Raw genomic sequence first — 25523 nt, forward strand, 5'->3', positions numbered from 1 at the left:
GGGATATTACTATTTGTAGGTGAAAGACCAAATGAACAAACAGGACTAAAAGAGCTTCTTAATCTTCGAAATATCCAAATTCACAGTGTGGAAGACCCCAAGGCTGGAATGTGGTCCTTGAAAATTTCTAGTTCAAGTCCACATACTATCCGTTTAACTGGCCTTAGTCCAATAGGATTTACGGCAGGATTTTCAAGAAAATCTGTCTCTGATTTTTCTGAAACAGATTTTAGGCCTGTTGAAGGTAAGTGATTTTATTGATAATATTCCAGCTTCTTATAATTGATTTTTTTACGGTTACATAGAATTAAAAATCTAATCTTCATGTATTTTTATGCTTCAAATACAGTTTCACTACCACTATGATAGAAATTATAATTTTCTAGATGAAATGAAATTAAAACTCAATTCTGTGCATTATATGTAAATATATATATATATATATATATATAATAAGTTCATAAATAGATTACAATTTCTGGATAGAAGGGCAACAGTTTTTAGCTTAAAAGCCAAACAAGGGTTTGGAAAATCATCAGACTGTGAGGTCTGTTCATGATAAAAACTTTCTAAACAACTATTATTGACTTACCAACCTACCATCACTATGTATGTGCGTGAGTGTGAGTGTATACAGATAGATAGATGGAAGGATGGATGGATGGATGGATGGATGGATGGATGGATGGATGGAGAGAGGGATGGATGAATAGCCGAACAGACAGATAGACAAACAAACAAACAAACAGACAGACAGAAATCTGTGTATCATACTTAAAGCATATGCAATGTTGAAAGCTTGAAAAACTGTGGTATTAGTCTCAAGAAAGCATCTATTTTAGGTGTACAGTGTTAAAAAGCAGAAACATATCAGAAGCCGTCAAAAATCATCCAGGGTAGTGATGGCATTGCATCTGCTACTGATGATAGCCATGATGTGCATAAGAGATGCTTTCTTAAGATGAATACCACACTTTATTAGACTTCAATGATATTTAGCTTTAAGTATGATACATAGATTGCTATTTTGAACTGACATTGCTTCTGTCATGCATAACAAATGTGTGTGTGTGTGTGTGAGTATATATATATATATATATATATATATATATATATATATATATATATATACACACACACATACATACATGGCTAGCAGTGTACTCTGTAGGAATACTGATAAATATTCCTGTTTAATCTTACAATCAGTAGAATGCCTTACTAATTTCTGACTTGTTTAATGTTTGATTTTTATCTTCCAGTCATTCACAGATGCTTAATGTAATGGCAGGAATGTTAGCATATAAAATGATGATGTAATATATTGAGTACAAATAAATTGCCATGCTATTGAAACATTTGTGGTATGAATTGAACTATAAAATATCTGTTTACATATATATATATATATATATATATATATATATATATATATATATATATATATATATATATATATACACACATGTGTGTGTGTGTGTGTGTAATGTAATATTTTGGACTAATGGGTATATGTCAATCAACGTGTTGAGTAAAGCATATTCACAGTTTGGGCTACCTGGTGTCATCCATGGTTGGGGTTTATTTCTGCTGAATCTACTTCAGGAAATCCACAGTGTTAGTTGACATAATGATAAGCCACTTCATTCATCAATTATTATATATATATATAGGCACAGGAGTGGCTGTGTGGTAAGAAGCTTGTTTCCCAACCACATGGTTCCAGGTTCAGTCCCACTGTGTAGCACCTTGGGCAAGTGTCTTCTACTATAGCCTCGGGCCGACCAAAGCCTTGTGAGTGGGTTTGGTAGATGGAAACTGAAAGAAGCCCATCATATATATATATGTATGTTTGTGTGTCTGTATTTGCCCCCCCCCCCATCATTGCTTGACAACCTATGTTGGTGTGTTTATGTCCCTGTAACTTAGTGTTCAGCAAAAGAGACTGATAGAATCCACAGCATCTCTATTAGAAAATCTAATATGACAGTTGTCTTTTGATTCAACATTAATATAACAAAACTTTGTCCCTGGATAACATCTGTGTAAGAAAACTATGTTCCTGGAATTGATAATAAAAATTTTCTTTATTTCACCAATGTTGAGATAACAAACATAAAATAGATGACAATACGAAAATGTAATAGACAACAACACAAAATATAAGATGATAATAATATTTATTGTTAAAATAGTATCAAAATGTATTTTTGACTCTAAATGATCAATCATGACACCACATACATATGTATATTTTGCGGCACCCCTTGGTAGATCTCGCAGCACACCAAAGTGCCGTGGCACATCAGTCGGGAACTTGTGTGCTAAGCAGTGTTGTGTATAATATTAACTTGTTACCAGTTCAAATATTCTTGAAGTATATTCAAACCCATAAGAAAGCTATTCACTGTATTTTGTCATGGAGAAGAGTTTTTGCAATAGACAAATAGGTGTTTGTACCTATTTGTCAGTTTGTAGCACACACTAACCAGACTGGTAGATGCATACATTTCAGAGTGGTTCACAACTACCATCACCTTATTACCATCAGGCCTCATAACAATATTGTCACACATATTCCATAACCATTTATAGGTTTCTTCTAGAACTCCTTCTTTCTTACAAAATATACAATGCTATTTGAGAATGATGATGATCGCAATGACAATAGCAATGGTGATGATGATGATATGTTGACATGACAGCTTGAAATGTAATAAGGATGCATCACTGATGCAAATAACAGGATTGTTATGCCATTGTTGTCGTTGATGTCATCAACATCATCATCATTGTCTTCACTGCCATCAACAACATCTTCTTCATCTGTGAAAGTATTTACTAGTCTATTGTGATGTATTCTTATTTTATATTTGATTTCCACTTGTAACTTCCTATTCATACACTTCCTTCAAGATTTCAATCTAGAATGAATAGCCGAAATATTTTTCTATGAGCTTTATCTTCCCCAAATAACACTTTGTCAATGAACAGAAGTAGAAACATATGTAAATGTTACTTTGGTTGTTTTGTTTTATATTTTCCAACAACCTCAAAAATATAATCTATGAATGACAGCTTGTTCTAATTCACATGTTATTGTTTATCCATTTCATAGTCAACAGACTATTTCCTTTATTTTTGGTATTTATTATTTGGCTTTTAGAGCAAACCAAAGCATCTATCTTAAAAAATAAACAAAGATAGATGAAGTTATCAGACATAAAACGTAACAGCCAGCTACAAAACAAGAATTAACATACCATAACTTATGTGAATGTTATTTTCGTTTGTGCCTCAATCAAAGACAGCAGACAGTCTAACTTTCTTAAAATAGTCTCCAAAATCCACCCACATGTAAAAAGATATACATATATTACTGACCAATCCAAAAGCCTATTTTCGTATACATGGGACCTTCAAACAATTGTCACTTTACACCCATTAATCTTACTCAAATTAATCTTACTTCCAATTGTATTCATACGTATGTATGCATGTGCATGCATGTGTGTGTGGGTGAATTATATATTATAATGTGTGTGTTTGTGAATTATATATTATAATGTATATATAATTATATATTATAATATTATAATTGCATATTATAATGTGTGTGTGAATTATATATTATAATGTGAATCATATATTATAATTATATATTATTAAATTATATATTATAATTTGAATTTTTTAGTTTCTAGTCCTTTCCTTGTTGTTATACTTCAAAATGTATGAAAAGATTAAAGCATTATTATTTTTTTCTTTCGGTTTTTGTATTAATCCTTATTTGGAAGTATCTGATAAACATTTAAATCAATAACTAATGTAATATCATGAAATAACTAATAACATAATTAAATTTTACCCAAATATACTTCAATATATAGCCAATTCAGTTGAAAATATAATTTAATTATCTAGTCACTATATCATCATCATCATCATCATCATTTATCATCCATTTTCCATGCTGGCATGGGTTCAATGGTTTGACATGAACTGGTAAGCTGGCTGCAGTCTGTTTTGGCTTGGTTTCTATGGTTGAATGCCTTTCCTAATGCCAACCACTCCATAGTGTGTACTAGGTGTCTTTTACACATCGCCGACACTGGGGCCCTTAACATGTCATTGGTATGGGTGCCTTTAACTTGTAACTGGCATGGGTGACATTTATGTGTCACCAGCATGAATTCCTCACATGTGTCGCTGGTACTGGCCATGGCTATATATATATATATATATATATATATATAATTGTCAAGCTAAGTGAATCATGGTCATTGACAGTGCCAGTGACATATAAAAAGCACCCAGTACATTCTATAAAGTAGTTGGCATTAGGAAGGGCATCCAGCAATAGAAACCCAGCCAAAACGGATGACTGGGGTCTAGTGCAGCTCTCCAGGTAACCAGTTCCAGTCAAGCCATCTAATCCATACCAGCAGGACAAACGGATGTTAAATGATGATGATGATTTTATATATATATATATATATTTATATATCATATTTCGATGTGATGTATCAAATTGCTTTAAGATACAAATATTTAGCTGTAACTTATATATATTGATCGATTGAGCAAACTGAACAAAACCCGCCAGTATATCAGAAACACTTGTCAGTCTGCAATGCACAAATAAATGTATAAAGTATATAAAGCCCGTTATTTATGTTTTTCTTATATATATATATATATATATATATATATATATATATATATATATACATATATATTAACATTTAATATTAATATATTATTTATTCATTAATACAAGTTATATTAATTTATTTCAATGTATTTTTTGTATATTTATGTAAGTAGTTTCTTTTTGTTGATTTTTGTAAATGAAATTAGATCAATTAATTTAGAAGAATTAATTACTTGAATGGAGTGAAATATATCCCGCTAGAATGTCTTTTAGTCATTACTGGATTATTGAAAGCAAAGTCAGAGGAGACATTATTTGAATCCATAATTGTAAGCTAGCTGGCTTTTTCTTTTTTATGACTTTGTCAAAAGAAGAAGGATAACTACCATGACCTTTATAAAGGTCTTCAAGGCTAGAAAGAAAAAAAAAAGAGGACATTATCCTCAAACCAGATACCTTTACCAAATGCTTGCAAGAGGGTGGACACCACAAAAGGCAGGTGGTGGTTTTAGCGTCAAACCAATTGTTCTGGTCTCCGTCGTTTGTTTCTTTGTCCTTTTGCAAACATGTATGTGTGCCTTTGGGAGTATGTGTGTGTGAGAGAGAGGGGGAAGAGTGAGGAAGAGAGAGAGAGAGAGAGTGTGTGTGTGTGTGTGTGTGTGTGTGTGTGTGTGTGTGTGTGTGAGTTGGTTATGTTATGTAATTCCCTTTATGAAAAAGAACTCAAGTTTTTCATTTCTTGTCAAGTTTCATGCTGTAGAATACAAGTTAATAATCACTGCCAGAGTAAATTACCACCAGGATGTTATCAACCTTTATTACCAGCTGAAAGAGCAATTACACATTATGATTTCATAACTTTTATCACAAAGAAATTATTAGTTTCAGCCCTAAAGATAAATGAATCTAAGTGTGTACTTGGGTATGGCACATTACTTCACTTATCTTAATCTACTGAACAGAACAAGAGAGAAAAATAAAACAAAAAAGATAAAAAACAGAAATCTCTGTGGGATAGAGCAGTTGGAACAAGGGAAAACACTGAACCATAAAACTATCTACTGCAGCAACAAAGGACCACGTTGAAGCGAGAAAGTATGTCAGCCAGACTGTTAATGCAGTTGTTAAATATTCCACCAAGTCCCTAATGTTTAAAGTAATGGGAATATATTCTCTAATTCCTAACCCTTAGAGAAAAATGCCAAACACACAGGAAATAGTTTTTAACTACTTTTTAACTAAACCCAGCATGCCAAAACATAAAAACAGAAGAATAAGTTAGTTGATGACTTAGTCATGACAATATGAGCAACAGATTGTTTGGTAGATGAGAGTTCTAAGTTTAGAACTCACTGTAATAGACTTGGCATTTCATCTCAGAGAATGAATACCATTAATACACTGTAATCTGTGATATATAGTCGAAACTTTGACCATACCTGATGGCTGATGTGTAGGTCATGTCCAAATATTAGTTACCTAATGACAAAATGGCATCCAGCTGTAAAAACCATGCTAAAACTGACCTCACCTGTGCTGGTGCTATGTAAAAAGCACTCGACCCTCTTTACAGAGTGGTTGGTGTTTGGAAGAGCATCCAGCCATAAAAATCATGCCAAAACAGACACTGAAGCATGGTGTAGGCTCCTGCCCTGCCAGCTCCTGTCAAACCATTCAATCCATGGCAGCATGGAAGGAGAACATTAAATGATGATGATGATGATGATGATGATGATGATGATGATGATAAAAATGAGGTGAGAAAAATAACTCAGAATAGCCAGTTGCATATATTTAATCCTAACATTTAAACCAGCCACATCTAGCTAAAATATTGTCCCCATTTCATGTTCAAACTGGCCATATCCAGCTTATCACACTTACCCTACAATGTCATTCTAAAAATATGCAGTCACATCATTGAAATCTCAAGGCTACGAAATAACACGATTAATTCCAAACAATGCGAATAAATAAGCAGAACATTTGATAGAGTAATCTGGATGCTAAAAGGTTAAACAGCATAGACAAATACAGGTATATGAAATACTATACAACATGAATTTTTGATTTATTAAAACCTCCAGCAGACATGCCATAATTACCAAATGGCAATTAGGACCACTTGAGAAAGAATTCTCCAGAGTTGAGATGTCATTAAAGAAAAGAACAGACTTATTATCTGCAGATAAGAGGGTTGTCATGAGCAAGTGTTTCTAGCTCAATAGCTTTCTTCAACATGGCAATTGTTTCACTTTATCTCCAGGAGCTAAAGGACTTAAGCCTACTCAAAATGGAGAAGCACACATTTATAGTAAAACTAAAATACTTAACCTAAAAGTTCTAAAAAGACAAGGCAAATGATTCACAGTCACGGTTAATACATACAACCAGTGCCAGGGCAACTATAGATCCATTCCACCACTCACAAACATCTAAACACATCAGAAATGGGTACAAGACATTCTGGGTACAGCTGTTTTGGCACTGCAAATTTGGTATCACTGATTCAACACTGACTTATTTGACATCAAACATTTCAATACTTCTCTTGTTCTTTCCCTCACCTCTCTCTCTCTCTCTTTGTCTGTGGTGTGTGTCTGTGTGAGCATCTAATGTTTTATGTATGTGTAATGTCTCCCCTTCCTTTCTTTCTTACTCTATCTCTATGTGTATATTTCTTCACACATATGCATATATATGTGTGTATGTGTTTGCCTCCAGGGTCAAAACATATTGTCACCAAAACAGGTTGAATGTCCAGTCAGCTGTGCCAAATCATAAGTGCACAAATAGCTGCACCCAATCATTTTATTCTGATCAAAAACATACTAGAACACTCTTTCAATGCCACCCTGAAATTATTACAATCTGATCTAGACAAATTCAAAGCATGCATACTTACAAAAATATCCACATGTTTCTTTTCTCTGTATAAATTTGTGGTGAGATAGTCTCCCTATAATTTTTTTTTTATCTGGCTCAAACTCTCCTGTTTATATAACTCTCTCACTCTCTCTTATTCTCATATCTTCTCATAAATACTTTGTCCAGATTTTCATCCCTGGGACCCTCTAGTGTTCAACAATTTAACTACTCTTCAAACTAACAAGTGACCATTTCAACTGAACATCAGTTGTAATTACTGTATTCAAACCATATCAATTCCTTAGTTTTAACTTCTATGAAAGCCATGAGGTTTAATTATCCTTTTTTATCAAAAAAGAAAAAAAAAGGAAAAACAACAACGAATAGGTATTACTGTTCAAATCAATTAACTTGTTATTTTCTCTGGCTTTACTATTTGGTTTTTCTCAGTCATGGGTACCATTACATACAACTTCCACCTAATATATTCGTTTCTTCTCCTTTCATCACACCTCCTGAATCCCCCCCCCCGCTGCCCCAAGCCTGTGTTAACCACTTTATCCAATATTTATTCCCTTGAGCATCAATTCCCTTGAATTTCCACTCTGTATTTTTTCCTACAAAGTCAACTTGCCTATGTTCAAACTGAACATAAACCATATCAACATCACCCAATCTTGAAAGAACCTGCAAAGGTGATAGACACACCACTTCCTCTTGATTATACTATAGGGAAACAAATGTGTTTTTTTTTCTTTAAATTCTTTAATTGAAAAAATAGGTTTAGATTATATTTTGAAGAATATTTAAATATTTATTTAAAACAAATTGTTAGGCTATGTGGTTAAAAAGCTCACTTTGCAACCATGTGGTTTTTGGGTTCAGCAAGTGCCTTTTACTGTAGCCCTGACCAATATGAATGAATTTCATAGATGGAAACTGTGTGGAAACCCATTGTATACATATATGTATGTATGTATGTATGTATGTATGTATGTATGTATGTGTGTGTGTGTGTGTGTGTGTGTGTGTGTGTGTGTGTGTGTGTGTGTATTTGTCTCCCTACAAATCTTGACTAACACTTCATTTTTTTTTTTTTACATCCCTGTAACTTAACAGTTTGGTAAAAAAGATCAATAGAATAAGTACCAGACTTGAAAAGATAAGTTCTGGGATAAATTTCTTTGACTAAATCTTTCAAAATGGTGCCCCAGCATGGCCACAGTCCAATGACGGAATCTAGGAAAAAATAAAATCCATTGACTGAGACCTTTGGAAATATGCTGTGCTTTAGAAGACCCGGCAAGCCAAGTGAGACCGTAACTCGTGGCCTATGCCAGTGGTGTAACCAGCCCACTTATGCGTACCTTTCCTTCATTGGACACTAAACTCTGCTTGCAAAGACCTGTTGAGGCAAGTGAAATCGAAATCAAATTTGATGACAGCACCGCATGACTGGCATCCATGCTAGTGGAGCGCTAAGAGCACCATCCGAGTGTGATCATTGCCAGAGCCACTGACTGGCCCCCATGCCGGTGGCACGTAAAAAGCACCATGATCGTTACCAGCATTGCCTTACTGGCACTTGTGCCAGCGGCACGTGAAAAACAACATTCAAGCAAGGTCGTTGCCAGTGTCACTGGACTGGCTCCTGTGCAGGTGGCACGTAAAAAACACCATTTGAGCATGGCTGTTGCCAGTACTGCCCGACTGGCCCTCATGCTGGTGGCACATAAAAGCACCCACTACACTCTTGGAGTGGTTGGCATTAGGAAGGGCATCCAGCTGTAGAAACTCTGCCAGATCAGAGTGGAGCTTGGTGCAGCCATCTGGCTCGCCAGTTCTCAGTCAAACCGTCCAACCCATGCCAGCATGGAAAACGGACGTTAAACGATGATGATGATGATGATGATGACGACGGCCACATCATATAATCTGATATTTCTTATAATTATTTCTTACAGCCACATGTTTAAACCAACATTGACAAGAAACCAGCAACTGAAACTTAAAAATGGTAAGCAATTCCCAAAGAGATTCTGGTTTTTATAAGACAAATTTTATATTTTCCAGGAATTCCAACCAACTTGTACATCAAAGTCAGCAATTTAACAGCACCTGGCCAATTAGAAAAGATAGAATTTCTTAATTTAAAAGGTACTCCTATTGGAAACTATGCTCCTTATCAGAATTCAACTAATAAAGATGTTTACCAAGTGGATAATATTGAGCCACCTACAGGATATTTCTATATACAGGTCAGTAATCTCTTTCTCTCTCTTTCTATTCTTACTATGCATGTATATATAAGTGTGTGTGAGTGTGTGTATATGTGTGTGTGTGTGTGTGTGTGTGTGTGTGTGTGTGTGTGTGCGCACACATATGTCAATGCATGTGTATATACATTTGAAAAACTAAGATGAGACAATATCGGTGATTTTATTTAATATTTTCCTGTAGCCCTGACCAATACAAGTGAATATCATAGATGGAAATTATGTGGAAGCCCATTGTATATATATCATCATCATTTAACGTCCGCTTTCCATGCTAGCATGAGTTGGACGATTTGACTGGGGACTGGCAAACCAGATGGTTACACAAGACTCCAATCTGATCTGGCAGAGTTTCTACAGCTGGATGCCCTTCCTAACGCCAACCACTCCGAGAATGTAGTGGTTGCTTTTTCCGTGCCACTGGCATGAGGGCCAGTTCGGCAGTACTGGCAACGGCCATGCTCAAATGGTGTTTTTTACATGCCACCTGCACAGGAGTCAGTCCAATGTTTTGTTGACGTGCCACTGGCACGAGTGCCAGTAAGGCAAAGCTGGAAACGATTGTGCTCAAATGGTGCTTTTTACGTGCCACCATCAAAGAAGTGAGACCGCTGCTCTGGCAGTGATCCCACTCGGATAGTGCTGTTAGCGCTCCACTGGCATGGGTGCCAAAAGTGACTAAACATAAACAATTGACTGAAAGAAGATAGGCGGACCATTGGGAATTGAACACAACATCAATGCTCACATGGTTCCGTATGCACCTAGTTCACATTGCCCACCCATCAATTTCAGCCAATTTTAATGTATAGATAATTTTAGTCTAGTATATATATTTATAAATTTGTAAACAAACCCAAATGCTGTAAATTATGGAGAAGAGTGACATACAGGTCCATTTTAATAATAACTATAATCATATATTATTTATATAATGATATATGCTACATTTAAAGTGACTAAACCCAAACAATTGACTGAAAAAACATGGGCCAAATCACTGGGAATTGAGTATAACATCAATGCTTACATGGCTCCATACACACTCAATTAAGCCACATATCCCACCCATCAATTTCAGCCAATTTAAATGTATAAATAATTTTAGTCTACTATATATATATTTATGAATTTGTAAACAAACCCGAAGGCTGTAGATTATGGAGAAGAGTAACACACACAGGTCCTCTTTTCAGTCAATTATTTAGGTCTAGTTGCTTTAAATGGAGCATATATTATTATATAAATAATATATATTATTAATATTATTAAAAAGGACCAGTACTTGTAATTGCCAGCTCTGCCTCCATGGTACCCTGTCAATGAAGGCCATTTAATGCTGGATGTTTTATTCTAGGGATCACAGATCCTCCAGAAAAAGCGAGACATAGAAGTGGAATTCTCTCTATTTCTGAAGCTGAATGAGTGCATGTGCTGTGTATATCTTCCCTTGAAATTGTTGGCTTACATGTCTGTGTAGTGCCTTGTGATACCATCATATGATGTGAGAGTGGCTCTATAGATTACAGCTCTTGAGAGGTAGGATTCTTCTAGAGGGCAGCTAGTATGGTTCAGAAATTACAGTTACAGTTGGGAGTTGTGCTGATGCATGTTTGATCTGTTGTAGTGTGCAGTATTAGAAGTGATGTTATCTAAGCAGGAGTAGCTCACCTTGACGTTATGTGGGTTAAAAGCTTTTAGTACCTAGGGTAATTCTTCTTAATTAACGACAGGAAGCTCCTAGCTACATTAGTGGAAACTTCTAGGTTGCATGGAGGATTGTACCAGATTATCTTCCTCCTTTTAGTCCTCCTTGGGTGCGGAGTGGGGGGAGGGTTATCCATATATGTTAACTTCTCAATGAACCCACTCTTTGCCAAAGCATCACTGTAGTGGGGGCAGCTCTATTAAAGATCTCCCTATCAGCTGAGAGACCGGATATTCTTCTACAAACGCCTGAGACTAGGTTTCTAATTACAACAGTTGGGAGGTTCGAACTCCTGTGGATGTATACAGTTTCCTCGTTGGGTTCTTTGTAAGAGTAGTACTTGCCCATATTCAGGTTTAAGATCACGTCCAGGAAATCAACCATATTCAGGTTGGTGGTAACCGTTGCGCACAGACTGAGTTCCTTGAATATTTTTATTGGGTCATTCCTGAATTTGTCCATGGCATGGGTGTTCATGTCGTTTCAGACTGCCAAGCTATCTTCCCTATATCTATATATGTAGCAACAGCATCGTTCATTATGCATCTTGCTTGAGCTTTGCGTAATGTGATAGGAAGCTATCAGTCGAAGATGATATATGGGTGACACTCTTAGACAGGCTATTTTATAGGAGATTTGCATTTTAGACACTGCCGAACGTTTTGCTGTCTAAAGCAAAAACATTGCTTTTTCCCCAGTTTTAAGTGTGAGCCCACAGCTGACTGACTTTTTTTTCGGACATATGAACTAGTCACACACACACACACACATACACACACGCGCGCGCGCACACACACACACACACACACACACACACAGAAATTCAATGCGTTAGAGAAACATTGTTTATGGCTGTCTCCATTACTTTTGGAGATGTTAGAAGTGAGTACAATTATGTGTGAAGATGTAACTCATTTAAGGTGCGACAGTACGCAAAATATAAAGAACGAAATTGTATACTTAACTGATACAAATTAATTCATTTCTAAAGTAGGCATCTGTTTGATCTTTATTAATCTACTTAAAATTCTTGTAAGTAATTATACTTTCTGCGATGTACTGAGAGGGAAATGTTTCTTTTTCGATTTCCCCTACCAGCATGCTTTTCTTTTGGTTTCAGATGTGGTATTAAATGAAAATTATAAGGGAGAGGCAAGTATACACTGCAGCTGTTATAAGAAAACTGATGTCGGCATAACTATGACTAGACGATGGTGTTGTGAGGTTTCGTTGAAGAATGAATAATATAAAGATATTTCTTAATTCATTGTTTATTTCAGTTGTTTCAACTATCAGAAGATATTGAATTCACGCCTGTGTTTTAGAGGAAAGGGAATATGAATGGTGTGTCTTCTGTCTCTTGTACCTATACGGTAGAAGTAATGAAAACAAATTAGAGATTTAAAAAATGAGATGAGAGAATGCCTTAAATGGCCTAACCGGCAAAGCAAGAGATCTGCAGTAATTAAATAATCTCTGTTGAGACATTGGATCGCAGCCTTATGCAGGATAATGTGAACTTTCTCGATCTTTCATTTTGTATTTTGACGCGAAAGCCACGGTCGTTCTTTTGATGTCTGTTAACATTTCATTATAGCTGCCGCAAAATGTGATTGGTTGTAATATATGTCGGCAGGTATGTTGGTTATCTGCGTCTGCAGGTTATCGCTGTTTAAAAAATTACCGAATTTGGTAATACTAGCTCATCTTTGAATCCAAATGCACGGAGAGCTAATGTAGGATCGAATCCAAAAACTATCCGATCACTGAATCAAATTATTTAATGCAACTGTTGTAAAACAAATGAACAAAACTAAATAAACGTGAAACCAATCGATAATCAAATGAAGACAAAAACTGAAAGTCTGATGGTTCTTGTAGGATCGAATCCGAGGAGCAATCTGTCTCATGTGGTACAGACAAAAGAGCTAGGTGACACAATCCAGTTGTTTTAAAACCTGTCAGTTTGAAAAATAGCAGGTTTTCAGATAATTCTGGTATTCTATAAGCCCTATTAACGGTCTGGTACCATTAAGAATAATTAAGCGTTAATTATTGTTTGGTTTTGAACTAAATGATATTTGGAGACGTTCCTTACAAGTTCTCCTTGGCAGGTATTTTTATTTCATGATTTCTTTTTACTGCAATGACGGCTAAAGTGTGCATCACTGCTGACTGTGGAAATAAAAACTACATACAAGTTCGCTTCGACCGTCACCTTTAAGTAGAATTTGTAGAGCGCTTTTATAAAATTTGTCATTTGTACTTCTATTCACGTTTGTGGAATCAGGAAACTGTTGTTTCCGTCTCAATCCATATAAGTGCCATCATTTGTATTTCTCAGGTTTAAAAAAAATGAGAGGCCTACTAATTCATAAATCATATTCACACTGAGCTAAACTTGGCCATTGAGTGGGCTCTGACTCGAGTTAATATCCCCTCACTTCTGGAGCCGGCGGAATTATCCAGAAATGATGGAAAGAGACCAGATGGTCTTACTCTTTGTCCCTGAGTAAGAGGTAGGTGCCTCATCTGGGACGCCACAGTCTGTGACTCTTTTGCTACCTCCCACATCCTGGATGCTGCGGTAAATGGGAGCGTCGCTGCTTCCGTAGTCGAACGGAACAAAGCCCTGAAGTATCGGGACCCGGCAGTGAACTATCTCTTCCAGCCTGTGGCGTTTGAGACATTTGGAGAAGTTGGGCCGCTAACGGTGAAATTCTTGTCATCGCTTGCAGCTTGTGATATCCGTGAGAGTGCTTGGATTTTCCAACACCTTGGCTTTGCCATCGCCCGTGGTAATGCCGCGAGTGTGTCGACTCGCTTCAGCAGGTTCCGTTGAACCTTGTGGCGTGCGACCAACTGAGACACTTGGTGCTATGTTGATGTTTCTTTATTTTACTTTGTATAAATTATACAACAAAATATTAGGTTGTCAAGAAAGTTCTTGCGGCTTTTAACCTTTAAATTCAAATGCACATATCTCGGCTCAAGCAAAACTATTAATCGAAATAAACACCATCAGAATCAACACACTTTGGCCAACGCGAAACAAGTTTATTTATGCCAGTTGCGTAAAAATCCTGCGTTCTGGTGGCGATGAAGTCGTTGAAGGCGTGTTTGGCATCGTCTTTTGAAGCATTTCTCACGCAGGAAGTTGTCGAGCTGCTTGAAAAAGTGGTAGTCGGTAGGCGAAAGGTCTGGTGAGTATGGAGGATGAGGCAGAATTTCGTAGCCCAATTCGTTCAACTTCTACCGGGTCAGTTGTGCGACGTGTGGCCGAGCCTTGTCGTGGAGAAGAATCGGTCCTTTTCTATTGACCAATGCTGGCTGTTGTTGTCGGAGTTTCTTATGCATTTCATCCATTTGCTGACAGTACTTCTCCACCGTAATGCTTTCGCCTGGATCCAAAAAGCTGTGATGGATGAGACCGGCCGTAGACCACCAAACAGTCTTCATGACCGTCTTTTGGTGCAACTTTGGCCTCGGGAAGTGCCATGGAGCTTCGTCGGCGTCCAGCCTCTGAGCCGGTTGTCGTAAAGAATCCACTTTTCATTGCAAGTCACAATCCGGTCGAGAAACGGGTCGTTCTTGTTGTGTAAAACAAGGGAAGACGACACTTCAAAACGGCGTTTTATTATTTTTTTTTTGTTGAGGTTCAATTCGTGCAGCACCCATTTCTCAAGTATTTTTGTTTTTTCCATTCTCTTTCAAGTGGTTGGAAATTGTCGTATACGCTACGTCTAATTCAGAAGCAAGCTCTCAAACAGTTGTGTGTCGATTGGCTTCGACTAAGGTTCTTAGTTGATCATTGTCAACATCCGATGGCTAACCATTACGCTTATCATCTTCAAGACTCACGTCACCGCTATGAAATTTATTGAACCACCATTGTGCTGTACGTTCGTTAGTGGTTCCTGGGCCAAACGCATCGTTGATATCGCGAGCTGTTTCAGCAGCTTTTCGGCCTAGCTTGAACTGGAATAAGAAAATTGTGCGAATTTGCTTTTTGCTTATATTGTATGCAACGTTCCGGGGAAAAAATGGCCTAATTATTCAAAAAGAAAAAGAGTAACACGATTAGATAGAGCAAAAAAACGGACTTTAAAATAAGTAAAGTCAAAGTAATTTAACGAAAATTAATTTGAAAATACATTATTTAAAACCAAAATTTCAAATTCCGCAAGAACTTTCTTGACAACCTGAGAGAAAATAAAAATCCATGACAATGTAAATGCAATGATTTGCTTCAATTTTAAAGCTTTACGTTAATTTTTTCTGTGAATACGTTTCAGTAAGATCCTTCACACATGTCTTTTATAATGTTCAGCTTCTATAACAATAACATCTTCAGTCTTGAGTTCTTCTCATGGATTATTGGAATTCTTGTTCCACTCCAAAACTCAATTAATACCCTGGTTTAAATTTCGCAATAGCCTTACAATTTCTCAATTGCTTCCGTTCACACTGGGATTCTCGATTTGCCGCCCGTTCATCTTTTCCGTTTTACAACCTTTTCTCTGTTTTATAGACGACACCTCTGTCTGTTTCTTAGTAACGTTAAATTGCATAAGTTAACAGTGTATTGTTGATTAAAACATAAATTGTTCACCCTACCTGCAGTGATATGTATATGAGCAGAATGTAAAAAAAATGAAAGTTTTCTCGGGAGAGAAAAATCACACTCACCAAAAATACCAAATCTATTTGTGTTTAAGTTGCACCCGTTATTTAGTGCACCCTAATTTAGTGTTAAATATTCTTTTCTACTCTAGGCACAAGGCCCGAAATTTTGGGGGAGGGGACCAGTCGATTAGATCGACCCAGTACGCAATTGGTACTTAATTTATCGACCCCGGCGAAATTTGAACTCAAAACGTAAAGACAGACGAAATACCGCGTGCTAACGTTTCAGTCAGCTTGCCGCCTTAGTGTTAAATATTAATAGCAAGTTGTATCGCTTCATAGTTTTAGCTTTGCTCTGTGTATAAGTCATCCATTTAAAAAAAAAAATTTGAATCAAGTATAAAATAAGGCGACTTGTATACGCGTAAATACGGTAAAGAGAAATGGCAACGTGCAGAATAAAGGAATAATTTTCAGTACTGATAGAATATGCTACACCGTGTAGTAAAATAGGGAAAATAGAAAAGAAAAAGGAAAAGAAACATATTTTTACCAAATATGAAATGTATATCATCACATTTCTACAAAAGATAAACTCACACACACACAATATAGGGTAAATAAAATAAAATAAAACGTTTCAATTTAGAGAAGGAAATCGTTTGATTTCAATGACTCCACATCCCACTTCCTCCTCCCACATACACTCTGCGAAAAATGTTAGGGACGAATTGAGTTCAAATTATTGTTGAAGGTCAAAGTCAAAGCATGAAAAACATACACACAGAATTAATGTAATACAGACATCATAAACTATTAAATTAATATCAAAATTGCGCACAACCGATCCTAAAAACAGTTAATTCTAAACTAATTCAACGACCAAATTTTCCCAAAGATGAAAGTATTTTTCGACGCACCCCAAAAACTTTTGCAACACACCTGCGCCAACATAAATACACGGTGCATATGTCTACTGTAGCATTGTGGTCGATATCGTTTCAGAAGAACAAAATTAAGTTAACATACAGTCATAAATATTGAAAAGAAATTGTCCTTTAAAAATGAAAGTATATTGCGATAGAAACCGGAAGTGTCGACAGTGATATACCAAAATTTCATGAAACACATTTGACATCCGGTGGGAGGGGTTCTTATGCGAGTTTCAGCAACTTTTATATTCATATGGTGTCAACCATTCCCTCGATTTCATTGATCCAAACGATGACAACATCCATACACAGACTACAAAAGGGTGATAGATACTCGCCAAGAAGAAACTTAGGCAACAAAGTGGGAATGCTGAGACCCCTTCGGTCATGACTGACCATGGGATTGCACCTAGAAAGTTACCCTCCGAGGCACAAGTCCGGGCAAGGTTGTTTATGGAAGACCAACAGTGGCCCATGCATACCGGTCTCCCCTCTCCACGCCACCAGTATTATCCAAGGGAAAGGCAAAGGGGCCGATACAGCTTGGCACCTGTGACCTCGCAACTCATTTCTACAGCTGAGTGAACTGGAGCAACGTGAAATAAAGTGTCTTGCTCAAGAACACAACACGCAGCCCGGTCCGGGATTCGAACTCACAACTTCGCGAACGTAAGCTCGACGCTCTAACCACTGAGCCATGCGCCATCACAAAAGTAGGAATAACGATGATTTCTTAACATGATACTTTCAAAAAGATTTATCATACCTTCATGAGCATGTATGGCGAAACAAATGTAGGGATAGTGAAAAACTATTTACGAATCTCATTTTGTGCATCTACGACTGTTATGTTTTCCCGTAAATGTGATTGTTTTCATCTTAGATAAATGTACGGTTTTCATGTTATATTAAATATTAGGCGCTGGCTGTGTGATAAGAAGTTTGCTTCCCAACCACATGGTTCAGAGTTCAGTCCCACTGTGTGGCACCTTTGGCAAGTGTCTTCTACTATAGTCTCAGGCTAACCAAAACCTTGTAAGTGGATTTGGTAGACGGAAACTGAAAGAAACCCATCGTATAATATGTGTGTGTGTGTGTGTGCCTGTGTATTTGTGTGCCTGTGCTTGTCTCCCACCATCGCTTGATAACCAATGTTGGTGTGTTTACGTCCCCGTAACTTAGCGGTTCGGCAAAAGACACCGAGAGAGTGTCTTTTGTACTAGGCTTATAAAGAATAAGTCCTGGGGTCGATTTGTTCGACTAAAGACGGTGCTCCAGCATGGTTGCAGTCAAGTGACTGAAACAAGTAATAGAAAGAATATATATACACGTGTGTGTGTGTCCCACTACTGCTTATCAACTGATGTTGATGTGTTTACATCCCGTAACTTTGCGATTCGGTAAAAGACACCGATAAAATAAGTAACAGGCTTCAAAAAATAAGCACTGGTGGTCGATTCGTACTATTAAAAATTCTTCAAGGTTGTTCTCCAGCATGGCTGCAGTTTAATGACTAACAAATAAAAGATAAGAAGATATGAATATTTATGTATTGAATGTCACATAATGTTTGTTTGAAATTATGGGATGTCTGTCGTTACTTCTGGTTGTATTGCAATATACTTTCATTTTTCAAGAACAAGTTGATTTCCAACGAAATGCTACAATGAATTTAATCTGTCATGAAAAGAGAGAGTTGCAGAAATATTATAGATGCAAATTATCTGGAAAGTCTGTTTTGTTCTTTCATTTCTTATCACTGAAAAAGCTTTTCACTCCAAACAATTTAATTTTACGGTCCGATGAAAGTAATGAAACCATAATTTTCTTTGATAACCCTATGTACAACCTATAGAACTATAATTTAATGTGTAGATTTTAGCCTTCAAATCAACTATCTGCATAATAAAACACTCAACTCTTTAAACAGTTATTAATTCCACTTCCTTTTTATCTAAATGTTCAGGTTGGATAACAGATAAATTATCTAATCAAAATAATTAGCTGTTTAAATGTTTCATTCTTCATATTCCACTTTAAAACTTACTGATATGATGACAGACCACATGTGCTGAAATAACAAAATATCAAATATTAAACTGTTTCAAAAAGGAAAGGAAAAAGGAGGGAAAATCTTTTTCGTACAAATGACTTTGAAATTTTTGCATTGAGGTGCATTTTACATCGTGTTGGTTGATTGCTACCATTTGTTCAATCTGCCTGCTATATTTTCATTGGATCTAACTCTGTTTTAATTAATGGTGATTACGTTATTGTGCTTAAACACCTATTCTAGCATAATAAAGATGATATAGGTTCAAACAAATGATAAATGAGTGCCCGCTATAGCACGAAAATGAACACAACCTGCCAGTTGATTAATCCTTTAAGATTTCTCAGTTATTTATTAATTCACTCTGGATTTACAATCTATGTTCATTAAAGCGTGCCATTATGAAATCTGCGTCAGTGCTATTATTTATCATCCACTCCTTTCGGTAAAACGTTTCTTTTTCTCCTCACCATCACTTTTTGTTTTTTTACATTAATCTTACAAGCAGCAGTGAAGTACTGTCAATTTCTTCTGAAGAGTTGAAAATTTATTGAACCAAAGTATGAGAATCAATGTATTTCCATGTAGGAGAACACAAAAACTAAGTTCATAGTAATAAAAAAAAAAGCGAAGGTTCAGTTGGTATATCAGTTCGGAGCTTGTGTCTTTTAGTGGAAAGTGGGTTATACATCTTTAGATTGTATACCTGACTTTCTACTATAAAATTAAAGAAATAGACGGAACGCTGAACTCCAGACTAAACAACTCAAACAACATTTATTTAGGTGGTAAACATACAAATCTTTAGTTATACATCTTTAGAGCTGAAGCTATCGAGTGTAAGACCGAAAGATGTAGGGACAGCTTTAAACACACGTCCATGCTCAATCGCTGGCCAGCGAGAAAGAGAATGAATTGAGCGGGAAACGCTTGCTTGTTTAATTCTACGCATGCGTAAGACTGCGCAGGCGTTACTACAGTCTATTTATTGTGACTACTTAAAATACAAAACCTCATGGACCTCTTAAATTTTGAAAGGCCTACCTGCTCCTTGGCTCGAAAGCGGTCTTGTTCTGCAATATTTTTTTTTTCTGAGGCCCTGGTCGAGTCTATAAGATATTGGACAACCAGTCAGGTATTCACGTTTGTTTCCTATCTTCGCCACGCTTGTTTCCGTAGCCGAAGCACTTATTCCTCAAGTAATACAGTTCGCTGAACTGTAAATTGATAATCTCAAAGTACGAGCAATTTGCCACTATAAAACTGATGTATATTTTATTAACTTGAAGCGTTGAATTCTACTCCTCTTCTGTGTGTATTTCTTTGAGAGGGAGCGATGGATTCAGTCAGGTTGATTTGACCTTGTTACATCACACAAAACCGGATTCATTGCTTTGGTGCTGAAACTCAGCATTAGTTCCGCGTTGGAGTACATTCACTTCATTTACGTCACTAATACTCTTGGGAGAATTACGAACGTCCCAACTTACTACTTCCTGTTACAGAAACTTCTTCGGTTACATTCCTTATTAACAAAGAAAGAGATTATTTGATCTCAGATGTTGAAATATTTGCTCAAAGGCTTTTAATAAATGATGTAAACATTTTGATAGTTTGAGAAAAGATTTCGATGTCCGTCCGTCCGTCCATCCACTCATCCACCCATCCATCCAACCAGCCATCCAGCCAGCCAGTTTTTTAGTGATCTTATTCGCACCATGTACCAAACTGCGAAAGAGATTTGCATGTAATACTGCATAGTATTAATAATTGCTTCAAATTTTGGCACAAGGCTAACGGTTTTAGTGGGGAAAAGGTTAATCAATAACATCAATCACAGTACTTGACTGACACTTTATTTTATTGATTCTGAAAGGATGAAAGGCGAAGCTGAACTCGATAAGATTTCAAGTCAGACCGCAAGGAATGTGTCTAAGCATTTTGTCCGACACGCTAACGATTCTGATTGATAATAATAATAATAATAATAATAATAATAATAATAATAAAACAAAATGAAACCATTGATCATATTGTCTCTATGTGCAGTCTTCTTGCGCCTACAGAGTATCTCAACAGGTATGATAGAGCAGCACAATATATTCACTGGGTAATTTGCAAAAACCTGGACCTTCCCCATGATAAAAACAGGTGGGAACACAAACCACTTCCAGTGCTTGAAAACGATCACATCTCACTCCTTTGGAACTTTACCATTCAAACTGACAGAAAGATAGATGCGAATAGGCCAGACATTATATTGAAAGACTGCAGACAAAAATCATACTTCCACATTGATATGACTGTCCCAATTGACATAAATGTATTTGTTAACACCTACCAAAAACTAAGCCAGTATAAAGATCTTGAAATAGAAATTGGCAAAATGTGGAACCTCAAGACTAAAACAATACCTGTTGTCATAGGTGCCCTAGGAATGATAGCAAAAGGGGTTGATTCCTACCTAGCTCAGATACCAGGAAACTCCAAAATGGCAGAAATTCAAAAGATAGTGTTCATGGGAACTGCCCATATCCTACGTAAAATACTGTCTATGTAATCTCAAATTTTAAAACAAACTCATAATTTTCGTATATTTTCTTAAACAATCTCTAAAACAATACTATGTGCAAAACCAAATATATGACACCCTAAGCATAACACCAACATGAACATCTAACTTGGGGTCTCTGGGTGAGACTTGGAGTCAACTTGTACAAATACAAAGCAAAAATCAAACAAATAATAATAATAATAATAAGAAGAAGAAGAAGAAGAAGAAGAGGAGTAGGAGGAGGAGCAAGCATTAAGAACCAGTTACATTAGGGTTAGGGTTATGAGTATTTTGGTAAAAATAACCCTAACCCTAACCCTAAAACCCTTGGCGCCCGCCAAATCAGAAAGATCCCAAACAATAATTAAAAGATATAATAAAACGCATAATTGGTTAAAACAAAATTTTATTTTTAGAAAGGACAAAACATTTACATGTAGGTGGGAAGCCTCCGTCTGCGCTGTTTAGAGTCCACATGGTGTTCAAGACTGAAAAATATTAGTGGTCAAATAGGGCCTACGTCATGCAGTCGGCTGACATGTAAAACTCCATTAAAATTATTGTTGCATTGAAGAGGCTCAAAAACATAGCATGCTCGACACAGCTATTAATTCTTCGTCAGAAAAATTTAAACAGTTCTGAAGTTTCCATTACACGTGATGACTTTTAGATAATATGTAAAATACTTACAAAGTAAATATAAACTGAGATTATCATGTCATGGTTGGGAGAATAAGTTAAGGTTTCAAGATACTGATGAGATTAACGAATGTGACCTTTGAACCGAACTAGATATTGGAAATTACTTCCTGGTGATGTAAAACTTCCGATAGAAGCCGTTAGATTCATCATCAGGAATAAATAACAGGATGTTATGTCAAAAGTTTTTCGTATATTGAGCATGGTCAACTGCCTCCTTGATGTCAGAAAAATCCTGTCTTCTTTTTAGCTAACTAAGGATTTTGTCTTTGAGGCTCCTCGATTTCAGATTTCTAAACTCTTCGTTTGGAATATCGCTGTTATTTGTGTGAGATGGTGCAAGTGTATGTATATATGTTTTTTATCTTTGAGTTTTATTTAAGTTCTTATTGAGAATTCAAGCTGCTCACAAAGAAAGGGACAAGACCTTTTGAATTAAAAGAGTTCCTGGTGTTTGTAAATATGTGGTTGAGTTGGTGTGTTGTTTGAGCTGTCGATTCACACACGCAAGTGTGTGCATCTATTCACCTAAAGAATCTCAGATGGAGAATCTTTGGAATGTCTTACAAATCTTCACTGTACCACCAGCATCAGCTTATTTTGCTCTTTCTTCGAAAAACCCAATATTTCTAAGTTTTTATGTAAATTTGTTGGTACATAACCTAATGCACCTATAACGATACGTGCAAATGAGAATTTATAGTCAGGATACAAGAGCTATAAGTTCCGCATTATGTATATATATATATATATATATATATATGTGTGTGTGTGTGTGTGTGTGTGTGTATGGATGGATGGATGCATGCATGCATGCTTGTCATTCTTAGAAGAAGAGCAGAATCCATAACATTTTCCTAGGGTTTCAGGGAAGAAATGCTCCCCCACCCAAAAAAGATCCCACAGCTAATTGGTTATTCTCAGATCGATAACCTACTCCGAAAGCTAAAGGTTCCCAAGGGCTATATGGTTTTACTAAAGTGGACGAGGATTTGAATCTTCTACGAAAGAACTGGTACAGTCATCCAGTGGACTCCTACTTAGTTTCTGGCGACCAAATTTTATTCTTTAAATGTAGGTTGATCCAAGTTGATGCACAGTGAGATCGCACCCGGAAACAAGTATTACAAGAATTTTTTTAACAACGCTACCATTTCTGGTACTGTACACACAGACACACACACACACACACACACACATATATATATATATATATATATATATATATATATACATACACACACACACACATATATATATATATATACATACATATATATATATATATATATATATATATATATATATATATATATATATATATATATATATATATATATACACATACATACATATACATAACTATCTATCTCTATATATAAAATTTATTAATAAGGGTAGAAATTGATATTAATCAATTAAAACCAGTGGTCTAGCATATTAAAAAAATCCGAAGATTAAAATTATATTACATACAAAAATAAGAGGAATGACCAGCAAAAGTGGACTCCTATATGCTAGAAATAGATGCCGAATCATCTAACCACGAAAAATATGTTCTCAGTAAAAGATTTAGCGATACAACAGACTGTAAAAGGGCAAGACAAATGAAAAAATACTAAATAAAAACGATTAACCTACGTACCATGGTTTCACCTGTTAAAATTTACATAAGTAAATATCTGCAGGCTCATCAGCGTAGTCTGTCGATTTATAAAATATAATTTCCAGAACTAGGCACAAGACGTCCACCCGAAAGGGAGCACGTGTAGAGTTCTACAAATTACATTCAGTGTATCCCTTCAAATGTCTTCAATTTGGCGCGCTAAGTCCGGAAATAACTCTGCAGTTAATAAATTTTTGCAGCTAATTTATTTTTCATGGTTAGATGATTCAGCATCTATTTCTAGCATATAGGAGTCCACTTTTGCTGGTGATTCCTCTTATTTTTGTATTATATATATATATAGATATATGAGATTCTGCCCGTTTGTTTGTCCAAAATTATTGCAATGGTACAACACTAATTGTCCAAAAACTTACAAGGAACTGCATTGAGGCAAATATTCTCACTGGTTGTGGTAAAGGTGAGACCATCTTCATTCCTCGCATTCCAGTTATACCATCTAATGCCCCATTCCAATTTAAGCCGTTACAGTTTCCTATCCCACTTTCTTTTGCCATGAGCATTAATAAAACTCTGGGCCAAACACCAAAAGTTGTTGGATTGCAACTTGAAGAGCAAACAAAAGTTCGTATATGAAATCCATCTTTTTTTCTACTTCAATTATTACATGTTTTTCCCTTGTACAAATACAGGACGAGTAAACCTAAATCTGTAGTCGTAGTCTCACCCTGGTTCAGATTCCAAACTGAATCTTTCAATTCTCCTTGGGCATACCGCCTATTCAAATGTCAAAAGAAACCGTGACAAATGGGTCTTCCACTTCACCTGTGGCCTTCTCAGCGTCATCGCACAGTTACCTGGATTCCGTAAAGCTATTCTTCCATATGATATACCCATTTTTCTAGCTTCTCGGCTCAAGAAACAATAAATGTAATTACCCGATCAATGACGGGTATTACTGCTATATATATATATATATATATATATATATATATATATATATATATATATATATATATATATATATATATATTAGTTATAGAATAAAAATGTTAGGTTAACGACTCAACATATCACACTCCCTCAATGATCATACATAAGAACTACAACATAATCCACCAAACATAGGAATAAAAAGATATAAATACAGTATACTTAACAAATACAGTACCTATGGCCATTTCGGGGGTACACCACTGTAATCTAAACACAATAGAGTGCAAACTCGTCAGGAGAAAGACAAGGGTAGAATAAATAGGTATACGAAACTGAATAATACCCCTTCTCTCTTAGGGTAAGAAATTTACCCAGGATGTTCTTTAGGATCCTGGAGAATAACTTCCCCAAAGACCATAAATACTATAGTATTTGCAATAGATCTTCAATTAAGTTTTCCTATTCTGGAATGCCTAATTTAGCATCGATTATTGCCTCTCTAAATAGAAGCAAATTAAATAAGCTAAAATAATATGAATATCCTTGCAATGGAAACCCCAGTTCTGATAAAACCAGTTATAAGTCACACA

General features: G+C 36.1%; 1 protein-coding gene across 2 annotated transcripts in view; it reads left to right on the forward strand.

The window, feature by feature from the left end:
• Positions 1-25523, forward strand: part of LOC106871048 (hemicentin-1) — a 354534-nt gene that overhangs the window by 143435 nt on the left and 185576 nt on the right. For both annotated transcript variants that reach the window (XM_052965571.2, XM_014917317.3), the window contains exons 5-6: positions 20-244; positions 9596-9780. In XM_052965571.2, the coding sequence (XP_052821531.2) occupies positions 20-244; positions 9596-9780 (410 nt within the window). The remainder of the gene's footprint in view (positions 1-19; positions 245-9595; positions 9781-25523) is intronic.

Source organism: Octopus bimaculoides, chromosome 2 (genome assembly GCF_046866305.1).
Source record: "Octopus bimaculoides isolate indiv1 chromosome 2, ASM4686630v1, whole genome shotgun sequence".
Classification (NCBI taxonomy): domain Eukaryota; kingdom Metazoa; phylum Mollusca; class Cephalopoda; order Octopoda; family Octopodidae; genus Octopus; species Octopus bimaculoides.